At 34.2% G+C, this 17,959-nt stretch overlaps 1 protein-coding gene across 1 annotated transcript in view; it reads right to left on the reverse strand.

The window, feature by feature from the left end:
* Nucleotides 1-4,369: 4,369 nt before the first annotated feature.
* The window catches only part of KLHL28 (kelch like family member 28), a 32,640-nt gene continuing 19,050 nt past the window's right edge, over nt 4,370-17,959 (reverse strand). The window contains exons 2-5 of the mRNA XM_065906253.1: nt 15,490-16,388; nt 12,418-12,861; nt 10,132-10,340; nt 4,370-9,005 (exon numbers count right to left, since the gene is read on the reverse strand). Coding sequence (XP_065762325.1) covers nt 8,842-9,005; nt 10,132-10,340; nt 12,418-12,861; nt 15,490-16,388 — 1,716 coding nt within the window. The 3' untranslated portion in view covers nt 4,370-8,841. The remainder of the gene's footprint in view (nt 9,006-10,131; nt 10,341-12,417; nt 12,862-15,489; nt 16,389-17,959) is intronic.

Consider the following 17,959-nt stretch of genomic DNA (forward strand, 5'->3'; position numbering starts at 1 on the left):
TGTGTCTCTTCAACATTGAAATCCTGAAACCCTACCCACCCTAATACTGGTATTAGGTGAGGCCTTTGGGAGGTGATCATGACTAGATGAGATCATGAAGATGGAGCCCTCGTGAATGGGATTAGTGTCGTTATAAAAGTCATGAGGGAGCTTACTACCCATCTCTGCTCTCTTTCATGCGAGGATATGAGAGGTTGGCAGGCGGCAACCCTGAAGAGGTTCTCACCAGAACCCAACCATGCTCACACCCTGGTTTTGGACTTCATCCTCTAGAACTTTGAGAAACAAATTTCTGTTCAGTCCATGGCATTTTATCTATGAAAGCCTGAACTGAAACAGGCAAGAGTTAGCAAAATTTCACATCATCTACACTTTAGCCCAGTAATTCCACATGTAAAAATCTGTGTTCAAAATACAAAATGACAAATGCACAAAGCTATTCAATGTGGCATTATTTGTCAAAGTCCAAAAACAACTCAAATGTCCATCAGCATGAGGCTAGTTAAAATTCTTAAAAACAGTAAGGTGCTATGCAATTGTGAAAAAGATTAGGAATCATCTTCATATATTGATATGAACTAATCTCCAGAATATTTTAAGTTGAAAAATGGTGTTTTTACAGTATGCTTTTTTGCTAAGGAAATGGGGAAGGATTTTCTCAAAATGAAATAAAGGACAACACCAGATAAAAGTGATTACCTGTGAACAGAGTGAGGGACTTCTCTTGTGGTCCAGTGCTTAAGCCTCCAAGCTTCCACTGCAGGGGTCACGAGTTTGATCCCTGGTCAGGGAACTAAGTGGAGAGGGCAATGGCACCCCACTCCAGTACTTTTGCCTGGAAAATCCCACGGACAGAGGAGCCTGGTAGTCTGCAGTCCATGGGGTAGCTAAGAGTCGGACACAGTTGAGCGACTTCACTTTCACTGTTCACTTTCATGCATTGGAGGAGGAAATGGCAATCCACTCCAGTGTTCTTGCCTGGAGAATTCCAGGGACGGCGGAGCCTGGTGGGCTGCTGTCTATGGGGTCGCACAGAGTTGGACACGACTGAAGTGACAGCAGCAGCAGCAGCAAGGAACTAAGATCCCACATGCCTCTTGGCACGGCCAAAAAATAAAATAAAAATGAACAGAGTGAAAGAAAAGGAAATACACACAAAACGTATGTGAATGTATCTTTTCATATAGTTTCAACTTTGCGGTCAAGTAAATATTCCATATAATTTAAAAATGAAATTTAAAAGTATATTCCTAAAAATTAAATCTTCCATTAAAATAACCTCACTGGAGAAAGAAAATAAAATAACCTCACTGAACATCAGTGATGTTTTAACCAAATATTTCTTCATTTCACTCTAAAACCAGTTTTTTAATTGTTGATACTTGTGAAATACATTCTAAGGACAAAAAAAAAATCACAAAGGACTCAATGGTACTTATTGGTTTTATTGTTTATATCAGTATTTTTATTTTGAAACCATTGTAAGTATGTTGTAAAATAAAAAAAAAAAAGTAAGTATGTTGTAAAATAAAATAATTAAATTATGTTAATGTTGATAGAAACCAAGACTTTCAGGCTAAGAAAAAGTCATTAAAATCCAAAAATTTAAGTAAAATAAAATTTTAAAGGAGGCATTTCCTGATTCTGCTTATTGAATAACCTATAAGCAATGACAACTCAGTAACAGAAATTACCACTAGCAAAACATTGGGATCTCTACATACCATTTCCCAGCAAAAGGTGACAGGGTCCCTTGGAGGAAAGGCTGATTCTAGATCTGAGGATGAAAATGTAAATGAAAAGCCAAAACACAATTTTAACACTTGAACTGTGGTTACATAAGAGAACGAGTAGCCTTATTCTTGGGATATATGTGTTTAAGTATTAAGGTATAAAAAGATATACTGTATGCAACATTACAAATGGCTTGAAAAAAATGAAAGGACAATAAAACAAGTGGTAAAATGCCAAAAACCGGTATATCTTGAAAAAGTTATACAGTAATTTCTGTATTGTCCTTACAACTGAATGATGAGGAAGAGCCTTCTTTTATAGAACTCCAGCTAATAAATGCAAAAGGAATGGCAGAGACAGAAAATAACCATTTTACCACCCAATATGATGATGGATCCAGTAGTACTAAGAGCTGCTAAAACCATCAGTTGAGAGTTTGATGGGGAACTTGATAATGAAGACAACAGGTTGACAACTGAACCCAAACTGTGATTAATGTTAGCATCTCTTAAAGTGCTGTAACCAAACATAACATGCCTCAGATACAATAGGAAGTATATGCAACATTGACTATGCTTGCCCCCCCCCAAAAAAAATCTAAATCTAGAGTCCATAGCCATTAGTTAATATATAGAACATTTGCAGAATAGGACATAAGTTAATCAAAACGCACAAAAAACAATCAGTCAAATCTAGAACATGGGACAATCTATTAGGCGAACAATCTCATTTATTAACAAGTAAATGACATGAAAAGGGGGAGGAGGGCAGTGACTGGTAGGCATAGATTAAAAATAACTTAGGGGTGTTAACTGTCAAATGCAATGTATAAACCTTATTTAGATCCTGACTCAACCAAGTAACAGCAAAAAAATTTCTGAGAGAGTAAGGGAAATTTTAATACAGACCATACTAAATATTGGGCTTTCCAGGTGGCTTAGTGAATCTGCCTGCTATTGAAGAGAAGCAGATTCAGTCCCTGGGTCTGGAAGATCTCCTGGAGAAGGAAATGGCAACCCACTCCAGTATTCTTGCCTGGGAAATCTCATGGCCAGAGAAGCCTGGTGAGTTACAGTCCATGAGGTCACAAAAACAGTCAGACTTAGCAACTAAATAACAAATACTAAATATTATAAAAATATTAAATGTTTAAAGTGTGATTATATCAGTGGAGTTCATAGAATGAAATTTTTAAGTGTGTTTATCACTTCGAGATGCAGCCTCAATTATTTACCAGTTATATAATATTGCTTGTTTGGGATTCTCTTTAAAGTATTTCAGCAAAAAAAAAAAAAAAAGTGGGGTGAAAAAATGAGGAAAATTAGGATTAACAAAATGTGCTTAATTGTTGAAGCTGGGTGATGGGTAGAGGAAGATTCCATTTCTATTAAAAAGAGGGGGGAAGAAGACATACCCAAACCATCTGAACTGTTCTAAGCCTATCTTAACACAGAACTCAATTTTACTCCTGGCCTTAGTAGTTTGGACTCTTGAAACAGTTTTTTGTATCCCATGATGAGTCTACTGCTGACTCCTACAATCCACTCATCCAAACTGAGTTGAAACTTTCACTCCCATTACCACACTGGCCCCAAACAAGAGAAGCATCTAGTAATTTTAGAAAAAACATAAGAGGCACTGCTAGGGCTCTGCCAGAGTAGCATTCTATTCTCCCTTCCTGAAACAACAAAAACCAAAAAAACAAATGAGATGTCTTTTTCATTCCTTAAGCAGGTTGTAGGATATGGCTTATTACCCCTTCACACCTTCCATTATGTCTTAACATACTAAGCTCTAATAACTGCTGACAGATTTTCTGGGTAACATTAAAGCTATTTGTGAATGTCTTAGAATTTTGGGCTTCCCTGGTGGCTCAAGACGGTAAAAGCACCTGCCTACAATGCAGGAGACCGGGGTTCAATCCCTGGGTCAAGAAGATTCCCTGGAGAAGGACATGGCAACCCACTCCAGTACTCTTGCCTGGAAAATTCCATGGATGGAGGAGCCTGGTGGGCTACAGTCCTTTCAGTTTCACTAGAATTAAAAAGCAGAATTTCAAAAGCATCCAGTCTAGAAATCTTAAATCCAATATTTTAATGTCTTCCCAAAATGAGTATTTACATGTATCATCTATAATACTTTAAATACTTCAGTATGTATCTGTTTCTACTTCAACTCTAGGAGTTGCCCTCATTAAGAATGCAGTTGAGGGATGGTTAGCTGGCCTTCTAACCAGGAAACCCATGCTCAAGGCAGATACAAATTTATCTCTTACCCATAATTTGATCTGTATCCAATGTTTTGCTAATTAGTATATTAAATGTCAGGGATATTTACTGGGGAAATTAAAGTTTTAAGATACGTGGAATGTCTAAAGATATTTCCAGACCTTGTATGCAAAGGTTATCAGAATTCATTTGTTAATCCTGCTTTGTTAATCTAAAGAGTCTAAATATTCAGTAGAATTTAGTTTAAGACATGTTTTCATTATAACCTGCTAAGAAGGATGTACAGGAGTAGCTATCCCACATTCAACTCCAATTCTGTGGCCACTATCTACTGAAAAGAACCTAAGAGCTGAGCATGACAAAGTTAGCTTGGGTTAATTCACAACAATGGACACACACACACAGTCTTGTTTTTCATATTTATTTTAAATATTTCACATTAAATGAAATTTAACCATAGTCAATACAGAGCATAACCACAATAGTACACACAAAGAACTTTAAAAATAAAAGACAAAAGAATACAACCTTCAACAAGTTAAATGCCACTTTACTATGTAAACAAAAATAAAATAAAACCCTGATGCTAAAAAGATACATATTCAGAGGTAAAATACATATACAAAAACATTTAAACACTAACATAATCCACAACTAGATCACATTCTTTGCAAGAGAGTACAAATCTTAGTACTCTACATCTACAAAATTTCATAATCCTGTTAAAATCAAAACCATCTCTGGTTTATGATACAGCACAATTCATAAGGCAAAAATATAGGCATTATCATCCAGTTCTTTAATTTCACTTGTTTTTAAGGCAAACTTGGAACTTTTTGCTTAGTATTTTAAAATAAATGGGACTTACACATGATAATTTGACAAAATTAACAATAAATTATCTCTAGTTAAATATGTATACGATAAAAAGACATATGGATAACAATTTTTCTCTCTGCAGAGATGTAAACTGGATTTTTGACTCCATATTCACACCAGTAAGAAAACTTGTAAACCTATAGTATTCAAAACCTTTTGTATTCCTCACTCTTTTCAAATGTATATCAACACTGAATCAACATACTGTAAGTGAAATCTAATATATATGCAGTCACAAAATAACTGTATCTAATTAAATCATGTCTAACTAAAGTGCTGTTTTACAAAGGAAAAAAAGGTTAAGAAGTAGAACTGGATGTTAACTTGACATGTGACATCTTTGTAACTACAGAGGTTATAGAGGTTATCACAAGTTTATTGAACTTGAAGCAGTATATTTATTGTAGAATCTGATTTTCCTGAAAATGAGCACTTAGGTGACAATACCAGAAATCCAACACCAAAACTGAAAACAAACAGCATTATATTTACATATTTTTTCCTTCAAAGTCAGCCAGAGCCTTGAAAGCATAATAAATATTTTTAAAATTTTCTATAATTCTGTATTTCTACTAGAAAATATATTATCCAATTTTAGGAAAGCTGGAGTTATATAAATATTAGTTTTTTAAATAATTCTATTTTATGTCATGTCAATGAAACCTAATTGGACACTAGAAGAAACAAATGTTTATACATAAATTGGATCTCTGATCACTTCTCATGATGTTGGAAATAAGGAATTAGATTCATACTACCATAACAGTTATTTGGGTATAAGTCTCCCTCACTATATTTTACTCTTTGAATGAAGACTATATTTGCTTTATATTCCTAGCTCTCATAGCATCTAGTACAGTATCTTGTATGTATAGTAAACCCTCCATATTTGTCAAGTTACCAAAATAATTTTTCAAAACCTAATGCCATTCTATTACTTGATAGTACATCCTATAATGTAATATTCATTCATGTTTAAAACAGTATTAGCAATAACATGTGGAAATTGTGTAACTAAACTATCCTTTGGACTACATTAATCACTTGAGTTCTATTACTATAGTCAACAAATATTAAACGGCTAAAAAATTCCTAACAGATTAAGTCTTATCATAATTACAGAGGGCAACTGTCTTCTAGCTGATTAGATTAATTTCTATTTCCACTGTATTTTTTTCCAAAATAGTTTAGGCAGTCTTAAATAGCCTTTTCCTTTCCTTGAGTGTACAAAATTATTTCTAAAATCTTCAGTCCTGGGAATTTATATTAAAACATTCTTTTTAACATAAGAAATGTGGCTTTAAATTCACAATTTGTCAGTAAAGTATTCATGATGAAACTTCTCACAAATTCGAACAAGAAGGCTCTATTATAAGGTTATCAGTTGTCAGATTATGATAACTCTGGTTGTTACGGTCAGTAAAGTTGGTTTACCAAGCCTAACATAAATATTTCTAAATTTGAGGGTTTTTTCTCTTCCTTTTCCAGGTTTTCATAATTGGTTCTCTAGGATATGGCTCGTACTGTTGCCCAAGATGTTTCACATTTAGTCTTCACTGAGATAAAATTTAGATTGTTCCAAAACAATGATCAATTTATGCCTTGGTCTAATTTTACCAAATGATTATATATTTTATACTAACATGACAGTGGGAATGATATGTGCAGAAAATATTGTGAAAATAAGATGTATAGTATAGATCTGTTTACAATTAAAATAAATTTCTAGTCTTTCAAATTCCCTTATCTTCTGGGGAGAGGGAATTAAAAACATGCAACAGGATGTATTTAACAACTGATTAACATTTTTAGTATTATCAAGAAAAAATTCTTCTGACAGATATAAACAGAAAGAAAACTAAGCTGGGGATTTAAAATTACGTATGTGATGGAATCGATTTTAAATTGCTTTAAACTGCTTCCTTTAAATAAAATCTAGGCCAGTCACAATAGTGCACCTTGTTTCTATTCAACAGATTTATTCAAATCAATTAAAAAGTTATTGCTATATATCATTAAGTTATTCAAACAAGCAACATAGAAAATACTCAGCCTGTCAATTTTAGTAGCTCTTGTTGAGTTCTTAATTAGAAAGAGACTAAAATTCACTTGCAAGGTTTTATAATCTGTGCAAATATTTATAAAGCATGAAGCTACCTATATGATTAAAGATGAGTTCACATAATTTTGTAGTATATATTTAAATCTACAACTGGCAGTTTATGGAAGAACAAGGAAAATGGAAAACTGCCTGGCTATAAGTAGTTTTCAAGAAATAATACATATGCTAAAAATGAACCTATGTTTTATAATTATAAATGGCTTCTTAACAATAGTTCAGAACAATATGGCACTTAAGAATATAGTATGAATTTTTTTTGAGACAAATATATATTAGTTTATAGAGATTATGAGACAGACAGTGGGCAGTCTTAAAAAAGAAAAAGAAAAAAGAAAGAAAAAATAAGGAAAGGAAAACAAAATTACTACAGTACCAAAAATACAAGTACCGACCCTCTAATGCAAAGTAACGTATTCAAGATTAACAGACATTTACTAAAACATGCAAAACAAAATGAGTTAGCCAGTTCTTTTAAATAAGCTTTCTCTTAGTTTATAGCAAACAATTTTACTTTAAAAGATCATTTCTTTAGTCAAAGGAGAACTATATTAGAACCACTACTCAAGTAAACATCGAGTTCCAGTTTTCCTCAATAACTTTAAAATATTCAGTTACCTAAGAAATGTACAAGGTAATGCTTAACTGCCTAGTGCTTTATATTTAATGCATATATTTCTGTTTTTAAGAAGGGCATATAACATCCAGCACAACAAAAAAAGACAAAGTATATCTTTCTTTAAATCACTGTTCAGGAACCATGAAAAGCATAACATAGGCTGCTTGATTAATTTTTGGATGTAAATATTAGTATAATCACCAACATTTTTAATAAGCACAAATGAACCAAGCTAGTAAAAATGAAAAATACTATAAAAACATGTCATGCATATTTCATATTTAACATCCAAAAGAACATTGTCACAGCCTTGTAATAGATCCTACAGTTAGCACCATTTTTATATCTGAACACTTTGAAAAAGCAAATAAAAGTCTTAAAAAACTAAAATTATTGTAAGGTTACATGAAAAAACTCAATGTGCACTAAGGGTGGCAACATTTCTCAAATATTTACATCAACACCGGGGAGCCTGCGTACTGCTATAAAAAAAATTGAAACTGATATGTTTAACTCTTTCTATCCATGCTTAGCATAGCATAGATGGTAACTAAATTCATCCAGCATTAACCTGCCCACATAAAAAAGGCATACACAGTAAATATCTGATTGCTTAAAACAGGACTCCAAATCATGATAGTAAATGCATTTATCTTGCAAACTTATATCCCCAGCCCTAAAGTCATTTAGCAGGACGAAAATCCAGGTGATTCACTACGGTATGTAATTTACAACCCTTCAAAGTACCCGGAGGCATGGGGGTGGTGGGGTGGGAAGGGATGGGGGAAGCAGCCCTTTGTTTAAAATGTGAAGCATCTGAATTTATATCCAACAGACAGTATCAGCACTGTCTAGTCACTCAGTATACTCCAGCATCTAAGCATCTCTCATCATGGTGCACAACAAGGAGAAGGAAGAAAGCTAAAATTTTCTAAAAAGCAGCAAGGTTTTTTCCCACATGTACACTTAATGAACATAAAACTATTCTATCCCAATATTAGGGGAAAGAAAAAGTGCACAATCCAGTTGGCAAGATCTTTGTTTTTTTGTGGGTTTTTTTTTTTGGATTACTGATTCACTATGTAATCAAGAGCAATCAAAGCTACTTGTCAGTTCAAAGTACCCAACGAAACTCTGAGTCTTCATGCCATTTTAAGTTAAAATGAAAGCAGTGTAGCTTTGGGGCTTCAGAACATTGGGCATCCTCTCATGCAGCACAAGGTTCAATTCATCACTACACTATTTCCACAAGTCCACACTAGTTAAAGTGCAGTTAGTCCAAAATTGCAGCGACAGTATATCATGCCAGCTGAATCCAGCCACGTATCTGAGATAGGGTCATATTTCTGTACGGTGTTCAGATAGGAAGACCCTGAGTGACCACCAACTACATAAAGGTAGTTATCAATGACTGCAGCACCGACTCCTAGGAAAGGTAGGTAAAAAAAACAGGAGGAAAAACATGTTAACCATGAAGCCGACTTCGCACTGCAAGTAAATTTGTATTTAAATGTTTTCTTAAAATACATTTCAACAATCTATTATTCATTTTACAAGCAAGAGAGCAATATGTGCTTACAGGAAAAAAAATCCCTTGGTATATAACACAGCTGAAGTATTCCTTCATCTCTCCTCCCCTATCCTACTCTCCCTCTCCACCATAGTTAAATATTAAGAAGGTAGTATGTATCTTTCCACATGCTTTCTTCCCAATTTAAATTTGTATTTTTAAAAAATCATTGTTTTCAAATATATTGACATTTCAAACATATATTGAACTATATAATTTATACCTTATAAATTCTACTTTATATATAGCTCTAAAACAACAAGGCTAAATTATTTTATATTTTCACTGTTTTGGGGCTTTCTCACTCAATGGTATCACAGAAACTAATTACAGTAGATGACTAGAACAGTGCATCCCATTTTCTCTTTTCAATTTCCTTTGTATGTTTATTTTTCAGGAGTTTTTTTAATCATAAATGCAAGGGATACTCTTAAAGCATTTCCACCAGTAAAATATTCCTCTTAAAATCATGTGATTTGAGTGTGGGTTCAAGGATAATTTCTTCTTTTCCTCAAAGAAGTTATTTGTTTATCTTTATGAAACCTGAAGTCCAATCCTTTCCAAAGCAACTGTATCTCTTGAGGAAGAGAGAACATTTGAAAGTGAACAAGCAGATCACTGATGTACAGTGTAAAAAAAAACAAACAAAACAATCCAAAGATTGTGTGTGTGTGTGTGTGTAACACATAAAACAACGACATTTGTTACATGGACAAAAAGAGCTTCTATAAGATACTTTGTTATCAGTATTTCTCAAAATGTATTCTACAAGTTTAAAAAAATAATATGTGCATTGGCATATTAAAATCACAGTAAAGAAATCTATATAATTTTGTCTAATCAAGTTGTCTGTCAAGTTCATCATAAAAGGTTTTTTCTGGACAAGTCATTCACTGTTATATCCCAAGAAACTACTATTTTAAGAATATCAGTATAAAAACATATTGTCCTATATGTTTAGATATTGGGACATTATTATTACCTGTTCTGGGTTCTTTCATTGGTCTGCACACAGTCCACTGATTTTGATGAGGATCGTATCTTTCAATGCTTGACAAATGCGAAACACCATTATGTCCACCCACCACGAAAATAAAGCCTAGCATGACACCCACACCAAAGTGAATCCTTTTATCTGCCATAGATGCAACCATCTCCCAGGAGTCTTTACTTGGATCATAGCGCTCCACACTGCAAACATTCACAAAAGAAAGAATTAATTCACATATTCTTTGTGTCACTCTTCCTCCTAAAGCAACTAAAACCCACCAGAGTTTTAAAAGTGCAAATGGACAGACACAAAACAAGAGCAGTTTGTTCAAAATATTTATATTTTGCTGATTAAATTGCAGGATAAAGGCTTACCTTGTAGACTGGTGCAATAATAACCATATCCTACTCCATTATACTGTATGAACAGTAAGGTGTATGAAGGGCATATAGAGCATTTGAAGTCAGAAAATTTGGATTCAAGTACTAATAATGCATACCCAGAGCTGAAAAAACCCTAGCCCTACTACTTTGGATTTGTGTAATCCTAGAGAAGTCATTTCCTCTCATCTGCAAACATGGGGATAATACGACATCAAAGAATCATGTAAGAATAAAGTCCAACGAGTATGCACGTGAAAGGACTTTGAAAATCACATACTGAACACAGATGTTCCCTAAAGATACTAAGGATCTTCCACACAACTAAGGAGAAGGAAAGATGGTGAGGAGGAAAGAGGATTTTTTCTTATAGATGAATTCATGGTGACTTACTGCAGAATAAACACTACAGATTTCCAAACACAAACTGGCTAATCATAATAATCTGAGTCATTCAGGAGAATTCATTCAGGATTCAGATCAAGTCATTCAGGATTGAGATCAAGTGTGTATTCCACAGGATTCTTGGCATTTCCAAACTGGATTAGGAAATTCAAATCAAATCAGAATTTCCAAAAAAGCTTCCCTGGAAAATCCCAGAAGGCCTCCAAGCCTACGCTTTGCCCTGAAGGGGTACAAAGGCAAATGGGCTGAGCCTGTTCTGCTTCTGGCCTAACTTCTCAAGAAAGCCTGAAGCATTTGAGAGTCAGTCTGGAGTTCAGAATAGGCACTAGACTGTAGGCTAGACTAAAAGACTAAACTATAACTATTTCTGAAAGTACACCAGGATAAAAGGAGTAAGAGCAAAATCACCAAACAAGAAGTCTAGTGATAAACTTGTAACAAGAACTTCAACTTTTCAACAGCATTATCTCAAAATTAAAGTACTTAATCTTTTATCTTACAAATTTCTGCTAGCAACTTTTCAAAGAACACAAATGCATGTCTGGGCTCCAAATACTTTTCCTTCAACTAAAGAAGCAACAAAAAGGAGGAAAAATTTAGTCTGCACAGAAATAAAAATTTATAGATGAAATACTATTGTGTAACTGCTTTCTCAGTCTGTTAACAAACCACCATACACTCTTTCATTAAAATGCTTACAGTAAGTAAAATATGTACCACTATTACAGATAAACACTATTAGATTCCTGGTGAATTTTTAAGCAGAATTAAAAATTTTGTGGGAAAAAAAATACTATTAGAGATGGTATTTTTAGAACTTCAACTTTCAACAAAGATTCAGAATTATGATTAATTTTCCATATAAACAGTCACTTTATACTTTTTTTCTTGTATCTATTTCTCCTTTATTAAAAGAATACTACAAAACACAGAAATTTCACATTTAAACTCCAGCATAGCTCAGATACATAATGATACACATATGATTATAGAATAAGAATCCAGAAAGGCATATTTAAATAAGGTTTAAAGTTTATGATGCAAAAAATAAAGTTTATGATGCATTACAATACCTTAAAAGTGTATAGAAATGACATTTTTCACTTTTTTATTCTATTAAGCAGTGCAGTAACATATAATTCACACACACACACACACACACTTATACATACACACACTGTGCCAAATCTAAAGTGATCTAACTTCACCATATTTTCAGACTCATGAATTTTAAAATCCAGTCCATTTATACTGAATGAATGAATGTAAAATTTAATAGTGGGAATTTATTTTTAGGTGTGTATTAAATCTCCATGTAGATCAATTACAGACATACCCATACGTGAAGCAGACTAAGTTTCCCAAATATCTATTAACATTATTTTAAAATTAGAGTTCATTTACATGCACAAATCATTTTAAAATCCAGAAATCACTGTCAATGATACTTTCAAAAATCCGCAAGCATGTGCAACTTGATTAAGTTAAATACCTGTTCATGTGGGCAGGACCATACCCTCCAATGGCATATATCATTCCATCCAACACCGCTGCGGCAAAACAACTTCTTGTCGTAGTCATGGGTGCCACAGGTTGCCATTTTCTTACTTTGGGAATATACTTCTCTACAGATTGCAGGTAAGACTGTCCATCATAACCACCTAAAGCATACAGTTCTCCTGCAAGTACCACCACTCCAAGGGTACTTCGACTCTCATTCATTCTTTCCAGAGAAGTCCAGGTATTTGTATCAGGATTCCAGCATTCTACTGAATTCTCATGTTTTCTGATAGTGATGCCAGGACGCACGTTAGTTTCAATACCACCTATAACATACACTTTTTGGTCTAAAACGCATATTCCAAATTCATAGCGAGGAATGTTTAGGGGTGCCAAACCAATCCAAGAGTCATTCTGAGGAAAGTACATCTCCACACTAAAGAACAAGCAGACAAACATTAAAATTTAAAACATCAAAAAGGCCCATAAACAATATCTGGCAAAACAGAAGATACACATATGCTCTGATACAGCTATTGCATTCTTGTATATCTATTCTACAGAATGCCTAGACAGACAGTTTTGCAAAAGGACACAAATAGAGAAATGTTTATAGCAGCACAACACAATCATCTATCAAAAGGAGAATGAGTAAATGTGATGTGTCCATCCTCTGACTAAGCAATTTCATTCCTAGATACGCATGCAAGAGAAATGCACACACATATATATGTACAATGATGTTCATAGTAGCATTATTTTTAATAGTCAAAAACCAGAAATAATCCAAATTTCTCATCAGTTATAAAATGGATAAGTAAACTGTGCATATCTTATAAGAAAATAATATATAGCAATGAAAATGAACGAACTAGAACTATATGCAACAGCAAAGAATCTCACACAGATAATGTTCAGGGAAACAAGCCAAGTTGATTCTGTAATACAGTTTCATTTCCATCAAATTCTAACCTCTAGATTAGAAATGAGGATAGCAGTTCCTTCAGAGAGGACAGGGAGGGACCTTAAGGGTGGCTTCTGAGTGTTGTTCATATTCTCTTCTTGAAATGGTTTGTAATGTTTACTTGGTGATAACTCACTGAGCTGTATGCTTGGGATTTGAGAACTTTTCTATATATGTGGAACATTTCAACTAATTTTTATAGTTATGATATTTATTGTAGAAAGAAAATGTTATATTATGTCCATCTACTATAATATCATATACCAATGAAACTAAATGAACTACTTTGTCATGCAATCTCAATTTTATAAACTTTCTGTTCAGTGAGAAAACACATCCTTGAAGAATATACATGGCATTACTGCATTTATATATAAAAATATACAAAACCTAACTATATATTGGGGCATATATGTGGCAAAATTACAACAAAATGCAAAGGAATAATCCATTAAAAATTCAGAATAGTGGTTACTTCTGGGGGAGAGAAGGAGATGGTACCAAGGAGGGGCACAAAGGAACTTTAAAGGTATTGTTAGCCCAACCTCAACAATACCAGTTTTAAATCACAATTAAAATGTACACTGAGGCTTTTTAAAAGATGAAGGACCCACTAATTGACTTTGATTAAAAAGACAACAGTCTCCTCTTATTGGAGGAAACCCATTCTACTAAATGTCTGGAAATACTTTAGAATATTAATTATTAAAGAAATATATTACACATAAATGCTTTCATAAAGCAATCTCAGTTAAGAGAAAAGCAAAGGTAACATCCAGTTATATTTTCAATGTACAAAAATTATCTGTATAACACAACACTGTTAATCAACTATATCTAATATAAAATAAAAAACAGACTAAAGTTACCAGTGGAAAGCTCTAAATCGTGATTACTATGGGTCTAATTCAACCCACCAGCTACTTTTTCTTTTTTAATTTTTTTTTTTTCACCAGCTACTTTTGTAAAGACAGTTTTATTGGAACCCAGCCATTTCATTTGTTTATGTATTGTCTATGGCCACTCTTGCACTACAAAGACAACTTAGGCAGTTACAACAGACCACATGGCCACAAAGTTTGAAATATTTACTATTTGGCTGAATCGTCACAAAAAAAGTCTGACAACTCCTATTTAAGTTATTAGAAAAGAAAGCACCTTTTTACTACTGTTGTTAAAAAATATTTACATGAAGAAAATAAACTGCATGGAAATTCCAAGACTTGTATCAGTATCCTATTTTTTATTTCCTTAGTGGTGATTCTGATTAATTGTACTCATTCAGACACATTCTTATCCCAGTCTGCCCTCATCACAGATTCTCAGCTCTCTTCTTTAGTATCGTCTGACATAGCTGGCAATAATAAATCCCCTCTGACCTAGTTTGACTTAAAGATGCAAATGATTTCACAAAGGAAAAAAAGGGCATAAAATGGTAGAAAAGTTCATGAGTAAGTAGGATGGATAAAATTTGGGCACTGGGAGGGAGGAGGGGTTAATTGAGAGTGTTATAGAGAATGGACAACAATCTGATTAAAACAAACAGGTAAGTGCTTTAAGAAGAAGAGAAAAAATCAAAAAGAAGCAAAGAAAATAAACAGGAAAATCAAGCTATTTAATTGAGAGTGTTATAGAGAATGGACAACAATCTGATTAAAACAAATGGGTAAGTGCTTTAAGAAGGAGAGAAAAAATCAAAAAGAAGCAAAGAAAATAAACAGGAAAATCAAGCTATTTAATTGAGAGTGTTATAGAGAATGGACAACAATCTGATTAAAACAAATGGGTAAGTGCTTTAAGAAGGAGAGAAGAAATCAAAAAGAAGCAAAGAAAATAAACAGGAAAATCAAAGTATTTAAAAAATATAAAAAACCAGCAAATTTTAAGATTATAAAATCTATTAGTGTGTGTTGTGCTAAGTCGCTTCAGTCGTGTCCAACTATTTGCGATGCTATAGACCACAGCCCTCCAGGCTTCACTGTCCATGGGATTTTCTAGGCAAGAATATTGGAGTGGGTTGCCATTTCCTTCTCCAGGGGAGCTTCCCGACCCAGGGATCAAACCCATGTCACATCCATCCTTTAAAAGCCTTCTATTTACCTATCCAAACAGGCAAACAGTCCAGATTTTCCTCCTACTGCACAAAGTACTTTGGGAGCACAGCGAGGTCGTGTCATCAAGACTGTCTGATGAGACAGTCTGTGCTCGGGCATAAAGTGGTACTTCAGAGCTTCATTCAAAAGATGTTTACAAGTGCGATCGTCACGGATCAGATGATTTGCTTCATATAATCTAGTGAGAAACTTAACACTGAGCAATGGTAATCGCACACTGTTAAGTAGCTGAGCTAAGTACTTCTGGCGTTCTTGGACATCATACTTGATCCAAGCCTCAAGTGCATAGAAAACAGTCTCTTCGGTGGCTACATTCAAACAGTCATTGGAAACGATTTCATCCAAATCAGCATGAGTGAGCTCAAAAAACTCTTCAGTCTGGCAAACAGCCTCAAAATTCTGGCATATGTATTTAGTGGCTGCCAAATAAAGGTCATGGCAACCATACGTTTCTGCAAAACGAGAAATTCCAATACAATTCCCAGGGTCAAGCTGGCTTTCAAGAAATGCGCAACATTCTTTCAGGACAAGTTTTATCTGCAGTAGGTTTGCTGCTGGAAGGAGAGATTCAACTGTGTCTTGTGAAATAAAAACAGTCCCTGTATAGGCATATTCCACAATGGCCTGGAGAGCAGTCTCATCAATGCACTGAAACTCAACTTCACTGTTCTCTTTTTCAGAGAGGTTTCCAGTGAACATAGCTTTGAAATATGGGCTGATGCTGGCAAGTACCACTTTGTGAGCATGAATTTTAACATCACCTACTCGAAGAATGATGTCACAGAGTTCGTGATGTTGACGAAGAAGATTCAAGCCTTGTAGGAGTTGTTCAGAATGTAAGTGGGTTAAGTTAGCAAGCATGTAGGTCGGGGATGTGTGGTCCATCTACAGAAAAACAAAAGGCACAAATAGCTATTTCAAAATAACCTTACAAATGATTCCTTTTTCAAGTAGCACAAAATAAATGAGATTTGTTGTTTATTTGCATGTTTGTTGGTTTTTAAATATCTTATACTACATACTAGCCAGAGGCTTTTAGAGTTATTAATAGAAAGGATGTTAACAATGATTCAACTCCTTTATTATACATATTAGGAAACAGAGGCTCCAAAATCATAAAAGTCTCTTGACATGGACTTTTGAATCAGAACTCTGCCAACTCTTTTGTTTCCCTTCATTAGATTCAAGTCTGAGCTATCCCTGAAACAAAACACAATTGTGAAGTAAAAAAAAACTGCTTAAAGGAAAATTAATTTTCAAACAATGCTTGTAGTTATTTGGCTATTTTTCTCAATAATGATATCAATGTCTGCCAATCTAATCAACAGATACTTTAACTGAAATGTAATTTCATGTTAACTCACATACTTTACCCAAAGATTCAATAATTATTTTGAAAAAGCATGCTGAATTTAACAAAGATACCACTACCGTCAACTGATTCGATGACAACAAAAAATTAATGTGAACACAGTCTGGTATTCTATAAGGGCAATAAGGCTCACTTACTGATCTAGACCATACCTACTCAACTCCTGATAAGTCTGGATCATACCCACTCCATCTACCTGAGACCCTGTGCTTCTGGAAGATGAAAAAGAATAAAAATAAAGAGAAAAGAAAAGATGAGACAGGAAAGATGAAGAAAAAGTGAGAGACAATAAGAACTGGGGTATGCTGTTCTGGGGGTATGCTCTGGCAAAAGACATCCCAACCTAATCCCTGGAAGCTTTGAATGGTACTTTACATGGCAAAAAAAAAAAAAAAAAGACTGTGTAGACATGATTGAGGATTTTGAGAGGGTGACATTATCCTGGATTATCCACGTACAATCACATGTACTTTATAAGAAGGCAGAAGGAGATCTGACACAAACAGAAGAAAAGAAGGTAATCTGACCACAGAGGCAGAGATTGGAGAGATGCAGTCACAAACCAATTAACATTGGCAGCAACCAGAAGCTGGAAGAGGTGAGGCACGCATTCTCCCCTGGAACCTCCAGAGGGCGCACAGCCCCGCCAACACCTTATTTCAGTCCAGCGTTACTAATTTCAGACTTTTGGCCTCTGCGACTGTAAGAGAATAAAGTTCTGTTATTTTAAGCAACTGAGTTTGTGGTAATTTGTTATAGTAGCCATAAGAAACTAAGACACCAATACTTCAGAATGGCTCATAGCAGCCGCTTAGAATAGATGAAAGGAACATAAGATAAGTTCTTATCTACACGATAAGAACTGTTTCTTTCCTATCTCATTCACTCTTCAAACACAAGTTTCAGGGATAATAATATTTTTTTAAAAAGCAGATCAGTTCCTATTTTAAAAGTATTATCAAATAAATTACAAAATTCTGAACATTAATAAATAATATGAATGTTGGTAGGCAGGGGAGAATCTAACACTTCATTCCTGGGGCATTTTAAAGTGAAAATATTCAAATATTGAAACTTTGATCTT

The sequence above is a fragment of the Muntiacus reevesi genome, chromosome 15 (assembly GCF_963930625.1).
Source record: "Muntiacus reevesi chromosome 15, mMunRee1.1, whole genome shotgun sequence".
NCBI lineage: Eukaryota > Metazoa > Chordata > Mammalia > Artiodactyla > Cervidae > Muntiacus > Muntiacus reevesi.